Below are 22801 nucleotides of genomic sequence, written 5' to 3' on the forward strand. Positions count from 1 at the left end.
ACTTGACTGTTGCCAGGATTGTGTGGAGATAGGAGGGACCCATACCTCCTTCTACCTGACCATATTTTGCCTGGTGAGGTGCTGCTTGGGGAGCTGCTGGTGATGAGGGGAAGGATCAGGCAGCAGTTGAAGTTCTCGCTCTCTCTCTCTCTATATATATATAATTGATTTTTTTTTAAAAAAATCTAAACATTACAATCAAATACATTTCCCTCCATTTTTTCCTTCTCCCCCTCCCTCCCCCCCTCATCTCCTCCACGACTTCCCCCAGCTCCCATAACTGTTTTGTTGATATATGTTAATTCTGCATGTTATACATCTGTAAATATTGTTGCCATATTGTTCAAATTCAGGTTATGCCAATAAAATTTGTGTATGTTTATTCAAATCCTAACAGTGATTCTAAGTCCGTTTGTTGCTTCTTCAAATAGCTTGTAAAAAGTCCCAATTCTTCTTTAAAATCCCGATTGTCTTTTTCATGCAGTTTGTATGTTAGTTCTGCCAATTCCGCGTAATTCATCAGCTTTTCTTGCCATTGTTCCTTTGTTGATATTTCTTCTTTCTTCCATCCTTGTGCTAACAAGACTCTTGCCGCAGTTGTAGCATACATAAATAAATTCTTAAACTTTTTTTTGTATATCTTGTCCTAAAATTCCTAATAAAAAAGCTTCCGGCTTTTTAACAAAAGTCCTTTTGAACATTTTTTTCCAATTCATTATAAATCATTTCCCAATATTTTTAAATTTCTCTACATTCCCACCACATATGGTAAAAAGTCCCTTCTTTTTCTTTGCATTTCCAACACATCTTGTCCCCAGTTTTGTACATTTGGGCCATTTTAATAGGCAGCAGTTGAAGTATTTGAGCTACATGGGTTGCCATATGTCCATATGTCCAGATTTCCCCAGATTTTTTTTAAAAAAGTTTTTATTTATACTTTTCAAGTTTATTTATACTTTTCAAGTTTACACATTTTATTAGTTTTACAATCAGTTTAACACTTCAAAGTTTGACTTTGTTCCCCCTCTTTCTGCGGTTCCTGACATTTATTTTTTTTAATATCTGGTTGCACTGGTATGCTTCTGAACTGCTAGGTTGGCAGGAGCAGGGACAGAGCAACGGGAGCTCACCCCATCACGCAGATTTGAACCGCCAACCTTCCAATTGGCAAGCCCAAGAGGCTCAGTGGTTTAGACCACAGTGCTACCTGCGTCAACCTAGCACCTGCCAACCTAGCAGTTTGAAAGCATGCAAGTGCAAGTAGATAAATAGGTACCGCTGCTGCAGGAAGGTAAACACCATTTCCGTGTGCTCTGGTTTCCGTCACGGTGTCCCGTTGCGCTAGAAGTGGTTTAGTCATGCTGGCCACATGACCTGGAAAGCTGTCTGTGGACAAAAGCTAGATTCCTCGGGCTGAAAGCGAAATGAGCGCTGCAAGCCCATAGTTGCCGTTGACTGGACTTAACCGTACAGGGGTCCTTTTCTTTTTTTCTTTTTACCTTTACCTTGTCTTATTCTTCAGCTAGAACAGGTCCAGCAAATGTCTGCCCAGGCCAGTCACACCAGAGAAGATTCTGCAGACTTTGGAGACGGCATCTTCCATTGATGAGGTTTTTTAGACCGAACAAAAAGTTCAAAACTGCTTGGTTTCCTTTAGTTTAAAACCAGTTCTCCTCCTCCTGTTCCTGCTCTTCCTTTGCAGGCCATTCAATATCTAGACTCAGGCCTCTAACAGCCTAAAGCATAGCTAATTTTCTTCTGCCTCTTCTACTCTTAAGAATTTCCTTTTGGATTCTTTGCCATCTACCTCTGAATTTTCTTCCATTCGGCTAAATGCTTCCTGAAGTGTGATGTGTAGAATAGTGGGGTTTCAGCAGTTATCTGCACAGCTGTTTCACATGCAGGAATCTACCCTAGATGAGCAGCGCTGCTGAACTGAGAAACACATTTACTTCCTCAGCACTAGAAATGGCGCTTCTCAAGTGCTGTGGGCCCATCTGCAGGATCCCATGCAAGCGCAGAGAAAACGCAAGAATGCAGGACTGTGCCCAGAATTCTGCTTCATGTGCTGAGAATGTTTTTGCTATTGCAGGGAATGGACAGCCCCGGGTTCCGTGTACAGTGAATAGTTTTGGTCTCTTGGGGTGTGATTTAATTTATGCAGGCCCTTACGAGAAAGTAGAAAGCAGTTTGGTTCCAAAATTCCTACCCTGATCCTAAGTGGGTGATAGCAGCCTTGCTGAAGAGAAAAGTCTGCATGTGCTGAAGCATTCTGCTTTTATCCTTCTTATGGTACACGGATCACTTTGGAAGCTGAAAATAAGCCATAGAAAACAGATCCTAAAAAGAATTGAGGGCAAAACTTGTGTCCTTTGCACAGCCATGATTTCATTGCCTCATTATTACATTCCTGTGTGCCATCCCTCCTGTCATTCACCCAGCTCTTTTTCTTCCTGCTCCCACGTTGCTTCTGGCCACAAGGAAATGCCCAGATTCTGATATCTCAGATTACCTGATGCAGGTGAAAGCATAGTTAATAGGGCATGCCGACTGTGCAAAGTCAGTCCATCCACATTACGTTGCATTTTTGTGTTGAGCTAGGTATACAAGTCTCTTTTCATTGGGTTTTGGTTTCCTTTCCCCCGCCCTTCCTAATTGCACCCAAACCCTCTATGCAAATTTTGTTTGGGATTGTTAACCTGGCAAATAATTGCTAGCTGCCACTCAAAGGAGAGGGCGGGGTGGGCAGGGCTGCTGTTGTGGGTGGGGATGTCTTTCAAAGATTATCCTGTGGTGACTGGCATGCCAGAAGGGAGGTGGAACTGTATGGCACAAGCTTTGCTATTTTGCAGGCACTAACTGCCCAATGATGCAGCTCTTGGTAGTGGTGGAAACTTCAGCTCCATGCTTTTCTGCTGCAATTGACTGTGCCAACCCATCCAGCTTTCCGATCTCTATCTGCGCGTAGCCGCACAAGTGTGGGCAGGATCCAACTCAGGGACAGGAGGAGCCTGCAGCCACCCCCTCGTTTCCCTCTGACCTCTCCCTGTGCTTGAGTGGGATAGAAAATCCCAGCCACCAGGAGGACAGCTGTGGCACACAGGGAGGGCATGAGATGCTTGACTTTCCGGTGCCCACAGCCTGGCAGCTTAAAATTTGAAAAGACCGTAAGTGGAGTGCCAATCAACTCAAAACACCAGTATTGCCATTATTTTGCGTGTGTGACTCAGTGAAGCCAAGTTACAGGCTGTGCTACTTTCCATTGTTCAAGGCAAATTTAGTGAGGTGACCCCGGCAATAATGGTTGAGCTCAGCTTCCAAGTGGATTTTGTTTGGTCTGTGTTTCTAAGGGATCCCATTAAGTGGGTGATTTGTACTTCCTGGACTAATATGCAGATCCGATGTCCTATCCTGGTTACCTAGAGGAACTCACAGAGCAAGGCAGCAAAGCGGGCCAGGTATTTCAGCACTACGGAGAGCTCCAACGAAGGTCTAGAGGTGAACTGAGGACTTTCAAGCCTTTGTCCAGCTGGTCACTGCTGGGCTCTAAGGCCATGGCAGAACATCAGTTATCCTTCAGTTTTCACACATCTCTGAATCTTAAAATGCACTTCTCTGGCCTAAGCAAAAACAAACACTGTTCATAAATGCATATTGTATGTTAGAATGCATATAAAATGCCCCCCTCTCTATATAATTAAATTTTCTTTTTTACAATTTAAAGTACAGTGGTAACTCTGGTTACGAACTTAATTCATTCCGGGGGTCTGTTCTTAACCTGAAACCATTCTTAACCTGAGGTACCACTTTAGCTAATGGGGCCTCCCACTGCCGCTGCACCGCCACCGCGGGATTTCTGTTCTCATCCTGGAGCAAAGTTCTTAACCCGAGGTACTACTTCCGGGTTAGTGGAGTCTGTAACCCGAAGTGTTTGTAACCTGAGGTACCACTGTACTCATTATTACATCCTTAAGATATCAATGACTTCCCTTCTTTGCTTTCCATGGTTCATTTTACATATCATAAATCCCTGCATATTCTACAGAAACTATTCAGTATGCCATTATTGCATCCATCAAAACTTATTTACACTGTTATCTTAATGCTGCCAGTGTTTTAGCTGTACACAGTTATTTCCCATATATTCAATAAACGTTTTCTAATCTTCTCTAAACGTGTTCTTCTTGTTCTCTTATTCTATATGTTAAGTCTGCAAGCTGGGCATATTCTGTCAACATCACTCTCCTTTGGTTGGGACCTCGCTTGTTTTCCATTTTCGGGCTAACAAAACATGGGCTTTTTAAAAGCTAAAAAATCATGTAAATTTTGATATATATATTTTAAAAAGCAATGGGACAGACTTCTGAATGAACCCATGTGAAGACCTAGGCAAGAAATATACCTGTCACTCTGAGCTCCAAGAGACCAGAACTCATCTTGTCTAGCTCTGCTGACCACCCATGGTTCAGCTCACATATTCCAGGCCACCTCACATGGAAGGAGCCTGAGCATGAGAAGAAGCCATCCTTCGAGCCACTTTTAAGGAAACTTTGATAGATGCAACTCCGTTTCACTAAGAGCCTGTCTCCTTAGCTTTGGTTTCTGTCACAAGGCTCCTGTCCCGTTTTGGCTGAAAGGGCAAGTCATCAACAAATCTACCACACCTCACTCCTACAGTCTTTTACCACATGGCAATCCCTGTTTCAGGTCCTCCACCCTGTGGACACAACCCAAAGAGGTGGAAACATGCATCCCAAGTAGGGGGAACAGGATTCATCCACTCCTTGGACATCCTGCATGCGTAAACAGAGGCAGTAGATGGCAATAGGGAAAGTGGGGGGAATTTCAAAAAATCCTTTTCCAGAACAGATTCTGTTCCTGTAATAAGAAAACACCAGATACAATAATTTTGTATCACATAATTTTGGATTGCCCTCTTCTCAGCACCCTTCACAGAGATCTCCTAGTGACTCCCTTACAGCTCAAAATACCGACTTGCAAAGAGTTGGTAATCCAATATTTGTTGAGGGATGGTACTCCCGAAACTACCAAGATTGTTTCGGGATATTTGCCGAGATATTTAAAGCTAAATCTACTTGCGGACCTAACATATAGAATAAGAGAACAAGAAGAACATACGTTTAGAGAAGATTGGAAAACGTTTATTGAATATATGGGAAATAATTGTGTACAACTGAAAACACTGGCAGCATTAAGATAAATTCAACAGTGTTAACAAATTTTGATGGATGCAATAATGGAATACTGATTGGTATAGTTTCTGTAAAACATGCAGGGATTTTTGATATGTAAAATGAACCATGGAAAGAGAAGAAGTGAAGTCATGGATATCTTAAGAATGTAAAAAATGAATATTTTAAATTGTAAAACAGAAAACATAATAAAAATTATTATAAATCTAAAGTTGCCTGATTTATTTAATGGTGGTTATCTAGTCTTTTATATATTGTATCTGTTTGGATTATCAATGCATTTGGATGACTTTGTATGATGTTATGATTTTATTGTTTAAACTTATGCCAATAAAGGCTAGTTACAAGTCACAAGGGCATAGCATATAATGGAAAGACATGTTGATGGTAGTTACTTACCTGTACAGTAGTTGGGAGGAAAATGTATTTTGCTCTCACGTCTTTATTAGCAAGTATGAGCCTGGGTAAACCCAAATGCCGCCTTGTTCTTCGTCTTGCAGGTGATGATTCTTCTGTCCAGTTGACCCAACTGACTTCGGCTGTGCCAACGGATGCAACCATCTGGGATGTGGCCAATGTGTCGCTGGTGGATCGACAGCTCATGGTCTTGGGCAGAGATGAGGAGGTGGGGCCATCTCTGACATTGAAAACTGTAGGAGGGAGAAGGAGGGTGTATGTGTCTGTCTGAGCACACCCAGCATACAGCCGCATGTCAAGGAAGTGTATGCTTCTCATACTTCCGGCCAAGCGTTGACTGAAGCCACTGCTGCTCAGAGACCTGAGCCCAACTTTGCTGGTTATGGATGGGATCAGTACCTTAAAGGTTCCTGCCAAATTTTCTAGACTGGCTAAAAAGCCTTCTTAATGCACTGCTTTGGACCATGAGGGAAGCTGCCTTATTTATTATTATTATTATTATTATTATTATTATTATTATTATTATTATCATTATCATTATCATTATTATTTTATTATATTTCATAATATTATTTCATAATATTATTTATATACTGCCCTTCATCAAAAGATCTCAGGGCGGCTCACAAGATAAAAATACAAGGGGAAAGCACAAATAAATAGTTAAAACAGAAACAACAAAACAGTAACACATACAACCCTCCCTTAAACACTAAAAATATATAATGAAGGCGCCAGGCGAACCTCCCTGGGGAGAGCATCCCACAAATGGGGGGGGGGCATTGCTCTTTCTTCTTGCTTTTTTATTGCAAGATACTGATCATTCTGTAACCTTACAAATGGCAAAAATTCTAACTTCCGTTCTGACATTCAAGAGACGTAAGGGATTGTTGGTGGGAATTTGAAATTGAAATTGCTTGGAAGTAACATGCACATTATTTTGTATATTTATTAAGTCTTTTATTGCCACTAATTTTTTTGTTGCCAATTTCCTTTTAAATTTAATTGTGTGAGTGCAATTGCTGTTCCTGCGTTTTTTGTCTTGTCTTGCTATGAGCTTAAAGCTGAAATAAACTGATTGATTGGGGGCCATTGCGGAAAAGGCCTGTTCTGTGTTGCCACCCTCTGGACCTCTTGTGGAGTAGGAACACAAAGAAGGACTTCAGAGGTTGAATGCAGAGTCCGGGACGGTTTATACGGGGAGAGGCAGTCCTTGAGGTCTTGCGGTCGCTCAAGGGACTCAAGGAGGCTTACAACTAAAATAGAAACAGCTAAAAACGTTGAGGGTGGGACGAAGCAATCATTTAAAACAATCAAACATTTATTTTTATTTTTTATTTTTATTTTCTATTAAAACATACAGATCGTTCCAATAAAAGCATCACAGCACCAGCCCTCTCCTTAAAAACGAATCAGTTCTTGTTGTTGGAACAAGAAAGTCTTCACCTGCTGTAGGGTAGAAGAATGGGGAAGAGGGATATCATTATCATTTATCGCCATCATCAATTTTGTCCGTGGTGTTTGTTTTGCTATTTTAGGGTCTGCTCCAGAATGGGAAACGAGCCAGTTCTGCTTCAGAGTCAAGTTTACTATACCTGCCAGGTATCCAGAGGGACAATGGTGAGTACTGAGAGACTGCCATATGCACACACACACAGAGAAGAGTCTGTTGAAAAGGAGAGCAGGACATTGGAAGGATCCAGTCCTTGTCAGCCTCTGAGAAAATGCCCAGGGTGTTTGTATTTTTGACATCAAAGCACAACAACCCAAATCATGCGAGCCATGGAGTCAAAGCCCTACCAACCACTGGGAAGCTAAGTTTTCAGTAGCCACCAACCTCCTCTGTAAATTGGGCCAATGGGATCCTTTAAATGAGGTGACAGAAGTGGTGGAGCCTGAACAATTTCTCCTGGCACGAGATCAGGAGAGTCATTGTATCATGTGTCAAAACGTTTCCTTGAGAGCTCCAGCTTAGAAAGTATTTATGACCATTAATTCCACAGGCCCACCCCACCTATGAGGCAAGGTGAGGCGAGTCCCACGGGAGCAGCAGATCCTGATGTCAATCTTTATTCCCCCCGAATTCCTGATTTAGATCTTCCCTCACCCCTGCTTCCCTGGTGGGGGGACGGGACACCATTTTGGGATCTGCCTCTGGTTCCAAAATGCATTGGGGGGGGGTCAGAATTGGGCTGGCAAAGAGCCTCAGTCCAGGATACAGAGGGAGCAGCGAATGGTGAGCTGGGCGCTGGGCACCGCTTGCTCCCATCTTCCAGGAACTGCCTCCTCTGGCCAACATGACAGCCAACCGGTCCACTTTGCTTGGTCCATTTTGCTCCCGACAGAAATGCTCACCGAGGGACGAAGCTTCTCAGACTCACAGACCCCTGAAAAAAGACCCTGCCAGGAGGCTTCCTCCGGCTCGCAGCTCAGCAACGTGAAGGTACAGAAGATGTTCATTATATTGCAGGTTCAGGGAGCCCAGACTGGTGCTTACTGGGAGTGGAGGAGAGAGGGGGCCTTAGGAGAGAGGCATGACTCCTCAAGGGAGACTACAAAGAGCTATTTCAAAACAGCACTGGGCTGAGCGGGCTCATGATGGTCTGGATTGGCATATGGTAGCACTATGCATGCAAGTGCCATTATCTGACCTGGGGCACTTGTCAGATGAGACCTGTGTTCGTCCAGATGTTGTTGGGCTCCAACTCTCATCAGCCCCAACCTCCATGGCCGATAGTTGGGAGTAGCGGGCGTTGCAGTCCAATTGCATCTAGAGCAAACCAAGTTCCACGCTCCTGTCATGGGGCAAGTCAGGCAGATAAACTCTCTTCTGCACTCAGAAGTCCTTCGTTTCTTCATTTATTGATTGCATTTATTACATCTCACACCATCTCTAGGGGCTGCTATGGAAACGCATCAAGGACCGGAAAGGACGGCTCCAGGCCAAGACTGACTCCTCTACTGGACTTGTTGCTAATGGTAACAGGTAGGCCCTGAAGCCTGTTTCCCCCCCCCCCTGTCTTTTATGCCTCTTCATGGATGCAATGGGCTCCATTTTTTTCCGCCTGTGTTTATATTTTCTGAGAACTAGAACGAAACCAAGATTAGATCAGGGAATTTATCTAATAACTTGGATTGGCTGCATTAAATGCTGGCACCGTGTCTTCTTCAGAGGGGTTAGGATGCTATGGAAATTTTGTCAAGCTCCCCATGTCTGAGAGGTTGCTCTGTTTACTTTGTTGTGGGTACCAGATTGCTTCACAACCACTCTGTTTGGCTGGGGGCCCACACAGCCTCTTTCCCGGGTTGTGATCCTAGGAAGGGGTGACTCCCCTTGAACCCTGTATGTGCTATGTCCCGTGATAGGGTCCTGCTCTTCTTCCAACATCTCCTCCAGTTCCAGGCTGGTGCTGCTAGGAGAATGGCAGGAAAGAAGGCAAAGAAAGATGTTAAGGGAGGGACAAGCCTCTGATAACTTTTTCTGCCGGATGCTGCAAAGTTAGTATAATCTGAGCAGAAATAAAAGTCTTAATAAAATATGAAAGGAAGGGATAATAATGCTTCTGTTGGTGGTGGTGTCAGATGTTCAGGTTTGTCCATCCACAATGTCTGCTCCTATCCTGGCCCCTCTTGTCACTTCCTCCAGGGAGGCCCTTCCTGGTCCAGCTGTTCTCATGGACTTGGGCAACGAAAAGGATGCATTGGTCCGCCCACTTCACAACAGCCTTCTGGGAGAGCGGTACTGCTTTGAGGTATGAGCCTCTTGTCATACCCTTGACCTGAGAAGCTGCATTTCTCCAGTTATGAAGGGAGACGTTCGGGGCCAGGCCTTGGGTGGGTGGGAGCTTGACCCAGCGACGAAAGAAATGCCTTCTGTACGCACTCGGGGACTCTGTCTCCTCCAGCTGGTCCAAGACGTGGAGAACTCGGCTTCCCAACCTCGACAAAGCTGCCTTCAGGCTGAAGCTCAGTCACCTGCAGTGTTGTTTTATCTATAAAGCTGTCGTGGCTACATGAGGGGCTCCTTTGTTGGGACTGGACCTGTAATCAACAATCCAACAATAAACCTAGGTTACGTACAGCTCAACCATAAACCACGACAAACCTGCTGCTGAGAATATTGCATGTAATATCTAATTTTATCTCCACACCGGGTGCTGACGAAGCCGAAAGGCAAAACAGGTTGATTTTATTCCGGAAAACCTTGTTCTGCTTACAGCACCTTTTGGACTTCTTATTTCATTTTATGGGATCCATACATATTGGGTTCCTTTTTGTACATTTGTCATAAATCTTTATATGTGACAGAGTTGTTGAGTGTCACTGTATTTTACTATATTGTTCACCCCGGTGTGGAGATAAAATTAGATATTACATGCAATATTCTCAGCAGGTTACGTTTGTCGTGGTTTATGCTTGGGACTGGATCTGTAGACGAAGCAGAGGAGCATATTCTGGGGAAGGAGTAGGGCAAAGCCAGAGGTTGGCCATTCTTAGCAAGAGATAGCAATGCAAGCACCTTTTTTAAAACGTACAGCGAAGCCCTAGCATTGGCACTGGGACGCAGTGCTGATGCCTGGCTCGGATTAAACCCTGCCTGTTCCCTGTCACTCCCAAGTCCCCCAGGGTTTGGTTGCCCATGGGACAAACCCAGGGCGTGCTCTTAAGCGCAACCCTCCCTTCCTCTTCTCAGGTGCTGAGCCCTGGGGGGCGCCGCTGCTTCAGCTGTAGCTCTGCTGCCGAGAGGACCCGCTGGATGGATGACTTGCGCCGACTTGTCCAGCCCAGTATGGTGAAGAAGCATCTTCTGTACTTTGTGCTGATTGCAAGGGGCGCGTGCTGCCTTTGTGACCGATTTCCCCACTTGCCCTACGGTGTATTTGCCCACTCACTCACCCACCCTTCCCTCTCGTCTTCTCCTGTCCCTATTCCCTGTATAAATCCCCTCTGTTGTCAGGCTTCGGGGAATCAGTTCCTTCCCCCGCTGGCAGCAAAGAAGCAGATTAAAAAAGAAGAGTGCCAATTAGTTTATTCAATAATCACAGTGAGAGACAAAGGAATGAAGTCTCTCTCTAGGAATGGCATTGCTCCAAGTTAAGTCGCACCCCCCTTCGTCTCCCCTAATCTATGTCAGTCCTGTGTTGGTTAATCTGGGCTTTCTGCCTTGGAGCTCTCTGTTCTAATACCCTCAATGCCCGCCTGGTCCACGGGGGTGGGTGGGTGGGTGGGTCAGGTGTGCTCTCCAAGGACACTGGACTCTGTCAGCTGTCTCTTCACTGGTGCTTCTTCTTCCTGATGTTCCTCTTCCAATATTTCCCAGCTTCTGTCCTCTGCAGCCTCTGAACTATGCCCTTCTGCAAACCACTGATCTAAATCTATACGATCCTCCTGTTCTCGGGAAGGTTCAGGAGAAAGGGGGGGTCCCACCGTTCCTCCTCAGTCCAGCCCCTGACATCTGTCCTGTTCTCTGCACTTGTCCACACCACTCCTCTAGGGCAGAAGTTGTGGCCTGATCATTCCATGGTCTCATAGAAGAGTTAGCACTGCTGTAAAGATAAAGGGACTCCTGACCATTAGGTCCAGTCGTGGACGACTCTGGGGCTGCAGCGCTCATCTCCCTTTATTGGCCAAGGGAGCCAGCGTACAGCTTCCGGGTCATGTGACAAGCATGACAAAGCCGCTTCTGGCGAACGAGAGCAGCGCACGGAAACGCTGTTTCCCTTCCCGCCAGAGTGGTACCTATTTATCTACTTGCACTTTGATGTGCTTTCGAACTGCTAGGTGTGCAGGAGCTGGGACTGAGCAATGGGAGCTCACCCCGTCACGGGGATTTGATCTGCCGAGCTTCCGATCGGCAAGCCCTAGGCTCTGTGATTTAACCCACAGAGCCCTGAATTCCTCCCATCTTTTGGCCTTGTCTCTGCTGGCCTCTGCCTCCATTGTTGAACTAGATGATCCTTGGGGTCTCTTCCAAGTCTACAATTCCATTATTCCACCTTGACCCTCCTTCCGCCTCCAACCTCATCCCACTTGCCTCTTGCTTTCCCTTCATCCTGCATTCAGTCTGCCTCTCGTGTGATGGATTTCCAGCTGCATCTGCTTGCCTTGCTCCATGACTCGGTGTTTCTTAACCGAATTGCCGGCTCATTTCCCCCAGGACAACTGCGAGCGGATTGAACGCATGCTGAGCCTCTGGGTGTACGAAGCCCGCGACCTGGTTCCCAGGAAGCGCTACCTAGGCGAGCTGCGACTGGATGGGGTCCTCTACGCTCGCACCACAACCAAGGCAGCCAGCCCCGCTGGAGCCATCTTCTGGGGGGAGCACTTTGACCTGAAGACTCTTCCACCAGCAGTGGAGCTGCAGGTCTGCCTGGTGCAGGAGGAGGACGGGCAGCAGCGGGCAAAGGGCAGCCCAGTTGCTGGCATTGCCATTCCCCTGAAGGAACTGGCTGCGGTCCGCCAGCCCTTGGAGAGGTGGTACCCCTTGGGCAGAGACAGGCCCAACACGCCCGCCCTACGGCTACGCGGACGCTACTGCAACATCCGAGTGCTGCCCATCGTGCAATACAAGGAGTTTGCCGAGTATCTCACCTTCCACTATCGGGAGCTGTGTGCCGGACTGGAGCACAGCCTTAATGCCAGGGACAAGGAGGAGCTGACGGGGGTGCTGGTTCGCGTCTTGCAAAGTACAGGAAAAGCCAAGGTATCTTTTTGTTTGCAAAGGTAGACAGGGCCGGCCCACCCATGAGGCTAGGGAAGGCGACTGCCTCGGGTGGCAGGATCCACAGGGGCAGCAGATATCTAGGACTAGATGATCCTCAGAGTTCCTTCCAGCTTATCATTCCAGAGTTGCAAGGGACCCTGAGGACCATTCAGTGCAACCTCCTGCAATGCAGGAGTATGCAGCTGTTCCATACGGGGATTGAACCTGCACATGTCAGGATGCTGTCAGCGGCTCCTGGCTGGCTGCCCAGGAAAGTATAAAGACAAGGGAAAGTTTCTTACTGTCCTTTTTTATTTCAATCTTTACAGAGAGAGGCCATAGAGCTTAGCCTCTTGGATAGTGGCATTGTCCCGAGTGAATCTCCACCCCACCCCTGTCTCTCCCACTTCCTCATTTATCATTCTCATCATCTCCTCCATGGATGCTGCTACATGCCCTTTGTCTTTGAGCTCTTTGCTCTCCTACTTTTAAGGCTCACCGTGTTCTGGGAGATGGAGGGTCTGGAATGCTTTCTAATGACAATGTGTCAGACAGCTGCTGCTCCGATTCTGCCTCCGCCTCCCCCTCTCTCATTATTTCCCAACTTTTCCCCTCTTCTGCCTCTGAACTGTGACCTCCCGCAGACCACTGTTGTAAATCTAAACTGCCTTCTCTTCCTCCTCCCTGGGAGGGTCAGGATGGGGAGGCGGTCTCCACCATTCCTCCTCTGCCCAGTCTCAGACATCACCCTTGGCATTATCAGCACCATGCTCTAACCAACGGAGCTATTGAGGCTGACTTATCCCCACGACCACCTTCAGTGCCAGAGGTGCCGGAACTTACCATGAACACGCAATGGTGCCCACCTGAGAGGTTCTGGTATTGAGTTCCAGTGAGTTCCAGCTGGGGAAAAAGGTCTGATGCTCCTGGTGTAGATCTTCACAAACCCCTACTTCCCTGGCAGGGAGTGGGACGCCATTTTGGGATCTGCCTCAGGTGCTAAAAATGGCCCACAACGTAGAACAGGCTTCCTCAAACTCGGCCCTCCAGATGTTTTGAGACTACAATTCCCATCATCCCTGGCCACTGGTCCTGCTAGCTAGGGATCGTGGGAGTTGTAGGCCAGAAACGTCTGGAGGGCTGAGTTTGAGGAAGCTTGATGAAGAAGATGGGAAGGCCTTGGATACAACAGCCGCACAGCCGGTTCAAAGCTGATTCCCCCCGCCTGTCACCGTGTTCCGCTGGTTCTAACCTTACAGCCTTCTTCCCTTCCAGGGTTTTCTAGTATTGCAGGGTTATCCCTGGGTGACTAAGGTGGCTCTTGGAAGCCAAGTTTGCTGCAAGAATAACCCTGGACTGCTTTGCAGTTTCCCAGAGCCACAGCATGGACACAGGGCCCAAGATATCACTAGGTTGGGAGCCTGGTTCAGAATTAGGATTCCAGGGTGAGTCAGTTGGTATGGGAGATACCTGAGGAAGGGTAGGGTTTGTCTGACTAACCCTTCCTGTCCTGTGTTGCAGGACTTTCTCATTGACTTGGGTGTGTCAGAGTTGGACCGTTTCGACGAGCGCGAAGCACTGATTTTCCGTGAAAATACCCTCGCCACCAAAGCCATCGATGAATACATGAAGCTGGTGGGAGGCCCTTACCTGCTTTCCACACTGAGTAAGTTGGCAACCAACAGTTAGGTTTCTCTGTTTGATTGCTGCCAGAGTTTGGGGCTCTAGCAACAGAGTATTGCGCTCCGTTAAAGAGTTAACACATTTTATTTTGTGAGCTAGAACCCACTTCAACACCTGCAGGGGTGCTATCCTCAGTTGCAGGATTGGTACAGAACGCCATTCTTCTCTGTTTAAACTTAAACTGGCAGATTAAGTTGATGGATTATGCCAAAATGGCAAAAATGACCAGAAGAATCGGAAATCAGGAAAACCAGAATTTTAATAAGGAATGGGGGGAAATTTATAATTTATCTTAAAAATCATTGTAAACAGTTAAAATTGTTAGTAGGCTTGGAATAACACTTGTGGTTTAATGGTGAATTTTGGATATTATGGAGATGGAAAAGATTTGGATTATTATAAAAGATGCAGGAGGAATGACTAACAATAGGACCCACAAAGGTGAGGAGGGAAGTCCAGGAGATTCCTAGGAATCTTGATTTTATGATGTATTTTGGATATGTGAGTGTAAAATGCTAATTTGAAAAACCAAATAAATACATTTTTAAAAAAGAAAAGAAGTGGCAACAGAATGCAAAAAGTACAGCTTGCAATGAATCTATGGCCTGTAAAAGTGTGGGCGAGAGGATAGTTATTGTGATGATTTTTTTTTTAAGTAGGTCTTTATGCTTTTTTTAAAACTATGTTTTTATTGATGTTTTGTAATGTGTTTCTAATGCTGTGCACCGCCTTGAGATCTTTTGATAAAGGGTGGTTTATAAAATTGAAATAATAATAATAATAATAATAATAATAATAATAATAATAATAATAATAATAAGTCATTTGGACCTCAGGTCTATGCAAAATGGCCCTTCATGGCAGTATTAGCTGGGCATGCTCATGTAGTCTGGTCAGTGCTGGATTTACATATAAGCTAAACAAGCTATAGCTTAGGGCCCCACTCTGTTGGCGGCCCCAAAAAAATTAAAGGAAAAAACAACTGGATTTACATTTCCAAAATATAAGATAAAATAACAAATAAAATAAAACCTACATATAGTAACAGTGTTTTGTGATGTGTAGGCTCCTATGATGGCCCCCGCCTGCTAGCCAGCTTCCTAAAATATCACTGGTTTGCTCCTTTCTATATATAGGGTGCCTACATTCTGCATGGCAACATGTGCAAATGGCTTTAGATACCCATTAGGTCCATAAATTACCATATAGCATATGTTCAACACAAAAAAGTTGTTGTTGTTGACGAAGGACAGCTGGACATATAAAGGGCCCCATTACCTTCAGTAGCTATGGGCCTCATCAACCGTAAATCCGGCCCTGAGTCTGGTCTTCATTACGGGTCGTGTTGTGGCCCGAGGTATCCCTGTTGCAACTACAGCCAACGCTGTAGCCTGGCTGAAATTAAAGCATGAGGCTGTGTTGCAGGTGATATTGTCGCCCAGCCATACACTTTAGAGGACAGCTGTGAAGTGGATCCCAGCAAATGCGCACCGTGTGACCTGGCTGACAACCGCAGCAACCTGCAGCACATCTGCGAAGAGATCTTCCGGAGGATTGCTGTTTCTAGCCAGTGAGTGCTTGAGTGGGTCATTGGGGGCAGGGGGAAGGGGTGGACGCTCTCCCCACTGGGCCTGCAGAAGTGAAGCCGGGGGCACCATTTGTGGTTTTCTGTGTGCGCCACTATGCCTCTCATTCGCAGAGTATCGGGCCAGAAAGCTGCAGTCCAGGATCCCTCTTATGGCCCCCTTGGCCAGGCAGCACTCTGGCCCAAATGAATGGGGAATGGCAGTGCATTCAGTTCGAGGAGGGGCTCCCTGAGATGTCAGGGCTCAGCAATCGCTACCAGAGTGTCACCGTTTTTGGGTGGGGTTCAGTCAAGTCTCAGGAAGTTCAGGCTGCACAGTCAATGCTGATTTGGAGCTCTTGTGAAACAATCCCACTTCCCCCAAAGATTGAACTTCTTTTGCGGTCAGGAAAGAGTGAGATGGCAACTGCTTGATGCAGATTTGTCTTATCAAGATGAACGCTCATTAGATAGCCAACGTTGTCTAATCTCTCTGTAAACAAATTGGGCTGAATGCTCATTAAACAGGCTGCTTGGAAGCTAGCTACCCTAATCATGAAAAGAGTGCCTTTGATCATATGCAGGATAAGGCAAGCAGCTCTCATATCTGAGGTCAAGAGAAAGGATTTCTAGCAGAGTATGTAGATTGCACTATTTTGTTGTTGTTGTTCAGTCATTCAGTCGTGTCCGACTCTTCGTGACCCCATGGACCAGAGCACGACAGGCACGCCTATCCTTCACTGCCTCTCGCAGTTTGGCCAAACTCATTGTTAGTAGCTTCGAGAACACTGTCCAACCATCTCGTCCTCTGTCGTCCCCTTCTCCTTGTGCCCTCCATCTTTCCCAACATCAGGGTCTTTTCCAGGGAGTCTTCCCTTCTCATGAGGTGGCCAAAGTACTGGAGCCTCAACTTCAGGATCTTTCCTTCTAGTGAGCACTCAGGGCTGATTTCTTTAAGAATGGATAGGTTTGATCTTCTTGCAGTCCATGGGACTCTCAAGAGTCTCCTCCAGCACCATAGGTTAGTGCAATTAGAGTGGAGTGCTCCATTTACCCCGGTCAACAAATCCATTAAAAAAACCAAAAACAAACCTGTAGCCTTTTTTGCAGTTAGGAAAGTGACATAGAAATGCCCTGAGAAGTGTGGGATGAACAGGAAGATATTTATGTATGCAACAACTGTGGCCCATGTTTTGTTAGCCCAAGAATGGAAAACGAGCGAGGTCCCAACGGAAGAAGAGTGGCAACTTAAGCTGACAGAGTATGCACAACTTGCAGACTTAACACATAGAATTAGAGAACAAGAAGAATATATGTTTAAAGAAGACTGGAAAACATTTATTGAATATCTGGGAAATGATTGCGTACAGCTGAAAACGCTGGCAGCATTAAGATAAACTCAACAGTGTAAATAAGTTTCGATGGATGCAATAATGGAAAACTGATTGGCATAGTTTTTGTAAAATATGCAGGGATTTACGATAAGTAAAATGAACTATGGAAAGAGAAGAAGGGAAGTCATTGATATCTTAAGAATGTAAAATGAGTATTTGAAATTGTAAAACAGAAAATTTAATAAAATTATATTTAAAAAAACATTAACAGGAAGACTGTAAGGAAATCAGGATGAATGCTGATTGTCACATAAGCACCCTATCAGCAAATCAGAAGAAACATTTTAGTCAAGTATGGATTGTGGGCCTCTCAAGGCAGGTGTATCCTGCAACATGTCATCGGCAGTGATATATTTATAATAAATAAATTTATACTGCTTTATTACTTCTCTAATTCCTTCCCAGTGTTTCCACATTATGCATGTCTAGGTGGGCTCTCTTGTGCTATATAGCACAGGAAAAGTGGAATGGCAGGAATCGCCAGAACATTTGTGGGATTTCAACAAGAAGCTTTTTTCAACAAGAAGTTCCAATGCTTGGAGCTGAAGCAGTACACCTGTCCCAAAACCTCTGTGGGCACAAACAGCATTGGAAGTGGGATTGCATATACTGTATATTCTGGCGTATAAGACTACTTTTTAATCCAGGAAAATCTTCTCAAAAGTCAGGGGTCGTCTTATACTCCGGGTGGAGAATCTGCGGTCAAGTATATCTCAAATTCTATATTTTAACTGGAAAAGCTGGGGGTCGTCTTATACGCCCAGTCGTCTTATACGCCGGAGAATATGGTACTGTAACTGCCCTGATATTTTAATGAATGCACAGTGACAAGGATGTCTGGAGGGGCCCATAATTTAACCACCGTGTAAGCAAATCAGGATGATTGCAGAATAAGGAGATTGACTGGAGGAGTCCTCAGAGTTTCTGAGGCCAGTCGCTGAGCCAGCCATTGGCACATCATTACCGTACTTTGGCTCAGATTACAATGTGAAGGGAGTCAAGAGACCTTCCTTGGGTCTGTTATTGTTCTGCTTCAGGATGTGCTTCTGTGCAACTCAGCTCTGTGTCACTCCGCTAGAACAGCAGCCATTGTGGGGAGGGTGGGTGGGGGGCTTCAGCTGAGGGATATTCCTGGATCTTTCCCCGAATGTCCAACTTCCATTTGAAGCGGCCGTAAAGTACGAGGAAAAAACAACGGAGCAGTATCATACCGCATTGTCCAACAAGCGGCAAAAATGCCTGACATTGGCGTTGCATGCAAAAAAAGCTGGCATCACTGTCAAGCAGAAACTGGTAATTTTATGAAATGGAGTGTTATTTTATGAATATCATAGCTTCAGATGTCTTGTTCAGCCTGCGTTTTGGCTTTGCATGTTCTGTAGTGATTCCCTGTGCTATCCAGGTGTTCTGTGAGGCCCCTTCATCACAAAATGTCTGCCCTCAGGCCCATAGCTGTCAAGTTTCGGATTTGAAAATAAGGGATCAGCAGCCTCACCTATCCCGGGGACAGTCACATGTCAGTGGTGGGCGGAGCCAGAAGCAAAAGTGGGCGGAGCAGCAATGTAAACTCCAAACGGGCTCGGGCTCAGAGTGGAGCAAAGAGGAGGGCAGCCAGCAAAGAGGAGGGCAGCCATGTGCTCCGCGCAATGGAGCCCCATCGTCTTCTTGTCTGATCCCATCAAAACAGGACAGGAAGCAGCAGCTGCTCAAAGGCAGCCAGGCTCCGCCCACCAGCTAACCCTATTGGCCGGCTGAGGGACTCAGCAGCAACGGATAGGGGCTGATGCAGGGGGAGGAATACACCCCCCTGTAAGCACGGGAAATGGCTCCCACTTGCTTTGAGGGCTGAGGCTTTTCTCTTCAAGTAGGCGAGGTCTTCCCACCCAGTCCCTGGCCAGCAGGGGAGGAGCTGCTTCCATTAAAAACGGGAAATTTAAGGGAAATAAAAAATAAGGGAGAGCAGTGGGGAAACTGCTTGAAATAAGGGAGAATCCCGGGGGAAACGGGATACTTGACAGCACTGCTCAGGCCTCCTCACAGCCAGCCGACTCCTTCTTTTCTCTCTGCAGCTCCTTCCCAGCTGAGCTCAGCGAGGTGTTCACCGCCTGGCAGGAGGCATGCCAGCTGAGGGGCAAAGCGGGCATCGGGCAGCGCCTCATCTCTGCCTCCTTGTTCTTGCGCTTCCTCTGCCCGGCCATCATGTCGCCCAGCCTCTTCGGCCTCACTCAAGAGTATCCGGATGACACCACCTCCCGGACCCTGACTCTGGCGGCTAAGGTTATCCAGAACCTGGCAAACTTTACCACGTAGGTAACTGTGTCCTTGACTGTGCCCAGGAAGGCTGATTCAGTATGAGGCTTGGGAATGGTTTGGAATTCTGATCCTCAAAAAAAGGGGAAAAAACCACACACACACCAGGATTTGCACTCAGGACATCGGCATCAGTGTGTGGGTTTCTTTGCATGTGAAGAATTCATAGCAAGGAAGGGTGATTGTGCTTTCTTTCAGAGGTTTACTGACTTAGCTTAAAAGGACATGTTCGGTTGGCAGTTTTTAAAAGCAATCTGAAATGAGCACAAGCAAGTAGGTTGTTTAATCGTTCGATATAATAAGAAATTAATTATTCAGAAATAGCACAGTGTACTCATGTCTTGTTTTGGCAGGGTGAGATAGAAATTTGTTTTTTGGGGGAGAAAGATATAAATCCTTTGCCCCCTTTAATTGTGAATCTACACTTTGGTGGAAGGGTTTGGAAGATGGAAGTGTACTCTGATTTCTGTTTGAGTATCCATAGTTTCACATGTTGTTGTTGATGATGATAATGGGCACAACATCCAACTTGCCCGATCCTCTGCTTAAGCATACCTAACTGCAGAGGATTGAGCTGCAGGGCCCAGAAGTCTCCTTCAGCTTTAAATCGGGCTCTCATGACATTCCTCATCGCTCTGGCTAGCAGGATTAATAGCAATGGTGGTGTGCAATGTCCCAGCAGGAATTGTGTAGTTGACAGAGGGATTATCCACACTTCCTTTGTGTGGGACATGGGTGGCGCTGTGGTCTAAACCGCTGAGCCTCTTGGTCTTGCCGATCAGAAGGTCGGCAGTTCGAATCCCTGTTATGAGGTGAGCTGCTGTTGCTCTGTCCCAGCTCCTGCCAACCTAGCAGTTCGAAAGCATCCCAGTGTGAGTAGATAAATAGGTACTGCTGCGGCGGGAAGCTAAACGGCATTTCCGTGCACTCTGGTTTCCGTCTTCCGTCATGGTGTTCCGTTGCACCAGAAGCAGTTTAGTCATGCTGGCCACATGAGCCAGAAAGATGTCTGTGCACAAACGCCAGCTCCCTTGGCCTGAAAGCGAGATGAACGCCACACCCCATAGTCACTTTTGACTGGACTTAACCGCCCAAGGGTCCTTTGTTGTTGTTTAGTTGTTTAGTCACGTCCAAATCTTTGTGACCCCATGGACCAGAGCACACCAGGCACTCCTGTCTTCCACTGCTTCCCGCAGTCAGACCCATGTTGGTAGCTTTGAGAACACTGTCCAACCATCTTGTCCTCTTTCGTCCAAGGGTCCTTTACCTTTACCTTTTACCACTTCCTTTTGTGCCACATTTTTAGGCACAGGTGTGGGCTTTCCAGGTCCAGGTTAGAGCAGATTTTGGACTGGAAAGCCCAGACCTAATATGTAGCAATAATAGAGCAAAGGTAAGTGTGAACAAGTCCTTAGTTGCCCCGGTGGTGCAAGGAGCCAATATCTGATCCATAGTTCACAGCCAAACCTGATGCTCCATTTCCTGCAGGTTTGGAGAAAAGGAGGCGTACATGAGCTTCATGAATGAGTTTCTGGAGCGCAACTGGGGCACCATGAAGTCATTCCTCTGCAGCGTCTCCAGCCCTGGCAGTGCCATCCACTTGCCTGCCTATGACGACTCCATTGACCTGGCCCTGGAATTGTCCGTCCTGCACTCCCTGCTCTGCAACATCTTTTCTACCCTGGAAGAGGTACCAGCTGCTTGTGTTGTGTGGCACCTCCACTTTGATGGGCTTGGCCTGCCCCCTGGCGGCAAGATGCACTGACTGGGCCTGCTCCTGGTTTAGCGGGGGCTAGGAGGAGCCAACAATTGGAGCAGAAGCCAACCCAGGAGTCAGCAACAAGCCAACCCAGGGGTCCCTCAGACCATGTGGTGGGCCGGACTATACAGTATTATTTTGGGGGGGGGGGATGAATTAATTCCTATGTCTCACAAATAACCCAGAGATGCATTTTAAATAAAAGCACACATTCTACTCACGTAAAAACACTAGGCAGGCCCCACAAATAACCCAGAGATGCATTTTAAATAAAAGGACACATTCTACTCACGTAAAAACACCAGGCAGGCCCCACAAATAACCCAGAGATGCATTTTAAATAAAAGGACACATTCTACTCACGTAAAAACACCAGGCAGGCCCCACAAATAACCCAGAGATGCATTTTAAGTAAAAGGACACATTCTACTCACGTAAAAACACTAGGCAGGCCCCACAAATAACCCAGAGATGCATTTTAAATAAAAGGACACATTCTACTCACGTAAAAACACTAGGCAGGCCCCACAAATAACCCAGAGATGCATTTTAAATAAAAGGACACATTCTACTCATGTAAAAAACATGCTGATTCCCGGACCGTCCGTGGGCCGGATTGAGAAGGCGATTGGTTTGGGCCACATCCGGCCCACGGGCCTTATGTTGCCTACCTCTGAGCCAACCTATCAGGGACTTTGCATCTGTCAACGCCTGTCATCCATGTTCCTCAGACCCACTGTGTCCCCCTCTCCCTCCTGCAGCTCCTCGGTGGCTTATACCAGCTATTTTACATAAAGGTGCCATCAATTTGGCTAATATTGTTATGGGCTGCTTACAGGTGGGTGTTTATTATGGGATTGGTGCTCCTCGTGCATGGAAGCTTTTTTTTTTTTGCAGTAACTCCATGACATTCTTAGCACCAAAACGTCAGCCCGCATTTTCTCACTGTCTAATCCAAAATTTCCCTTTTTCTGCAAAAAATCTGATAAATAATAACCACAGATCCCTGCTGCCAGCTATCAGTTTGCAATATCTCAGTGACCCGTTCACAAATTAAGTGTTAAATCTGCAAGAGGGGAACTCGGTGGCATTGCAGTCAGGAAGAAAAGGAAGTGATTTGGGGACACAGGGAGACACGAGAGAGGGAGCAGTTTTTGTGATGGGGTGCGTGAAGGTGGATGGGAATTTGTTTCTGAATTTTGAAATTCGCAATTTATTCTTCAAATATATTTGCTCATTCAGGCAGGATTGGAAGGGTTAGGTGTGTGGAGGGAGGTTCACCTAAAGCAGGAGATCCTGTTAAAATAAGGTGTGTGTGTGTAATAATAATAATAATAATAATAATAATAATAATAATAATAATAATAATAATTTATTTGTACCCCGCCCATCTGGCTGGGTCTCCCCAGCCACTCTGGGCGGCTTCCATCAAATATTAAAATACATTTAACAAATGCATAAACGTGAATTGTAGGGTCTGATCCAGGTGTGAGTGTGATCATCTGCTTTCATTTGTCAGAGGGAAAGCAAATCCTTCTGTCAGTCTTGCCACGGCAGTAGCAGTGGTTTCTCATTTTTGCAAGCCCTCTGGGAAATGGCTGCGTTCTTCTCACCGGTACTTTTTGCTCTGTTGCATGTAAGCGGACCAAAGACAGATTGGAGCCTCTGCCCACAATCCTCCGTGCTATACAAGAGGGAACACCGGTTCCTGTCATCGTTCGACTTGGGCCCAGTGCAGAGGACAGGTAACGAACAACT

The 22801-nt window shown here is 46.2% G+C and overlaps 1 protein-coding gene across 3 annotated transcripts in view; it reads left to right on the forward strand.

The window, feature by feature from the left end:
• RASAL3 (RAS protein activator like 3) overlaps window positions 1-22801 on the forward strand; it is a 38855-nt gene that overhangs the window by 9342 nt on the left and 6712 nt on the right. For all 3 annotated transcript variants that reach the window (XM_033173610.1, XM_033173611.1, XM_033173612.1), the window contains exons 3-14: window positions 5714-5838; window positions 7169-7250; window positions 7976-8073; window positions 8528-8616; window positions 9277-9382; window positions 10324-10422; window positions 11788-12333; window positions 13855-13999; window positions 15442-15586; window positions 19044-19280; window positions 20773-20974; window positions 22685-22788. In XM_033173610.1, the coding sequence (XP_033029501.1) occupies window positions 5714-5838; window positions 7169-7250; window positions 7976-8073; window positions 8528-8616; window positions 9277-9382; window positions 10324-10422; window positions 11788-12333; window positions 13855-13999; window positions 15442-15586; window positions 19044-19280; window positions 20773-20974; window positions 22685-22788 (1978 nt within the window). The remainder of the gene's footprint in view (window positions 1-5713; window positions 5839-7168; window positions 7251-7975; window positions 8074-8527; window positions 8617-9276; window positions 9383-10323; window positions 10423-11787; window positions 12334-13854; window positions 14000-15441; window positions 15587-19043; window positions 19281-20772; window positions 20975-22684; window positions 22789-22801) is intronic.

Source organism: Lacerta agilis, chromosome 16, assembly GCF_009819535.1.
Source record: "Lacerta agilis isolate rLacAgi1 chromosome 16, rLacAgi1.pri, whole genome shotgun sequence".
NCBI classification, from domain to species: domain Eukaryota; kingdom Metazoa; phylum Chordata; class Lepidosauria; order Squamata; family Lacertidae; genus Lacerta; species Lacerta agilis.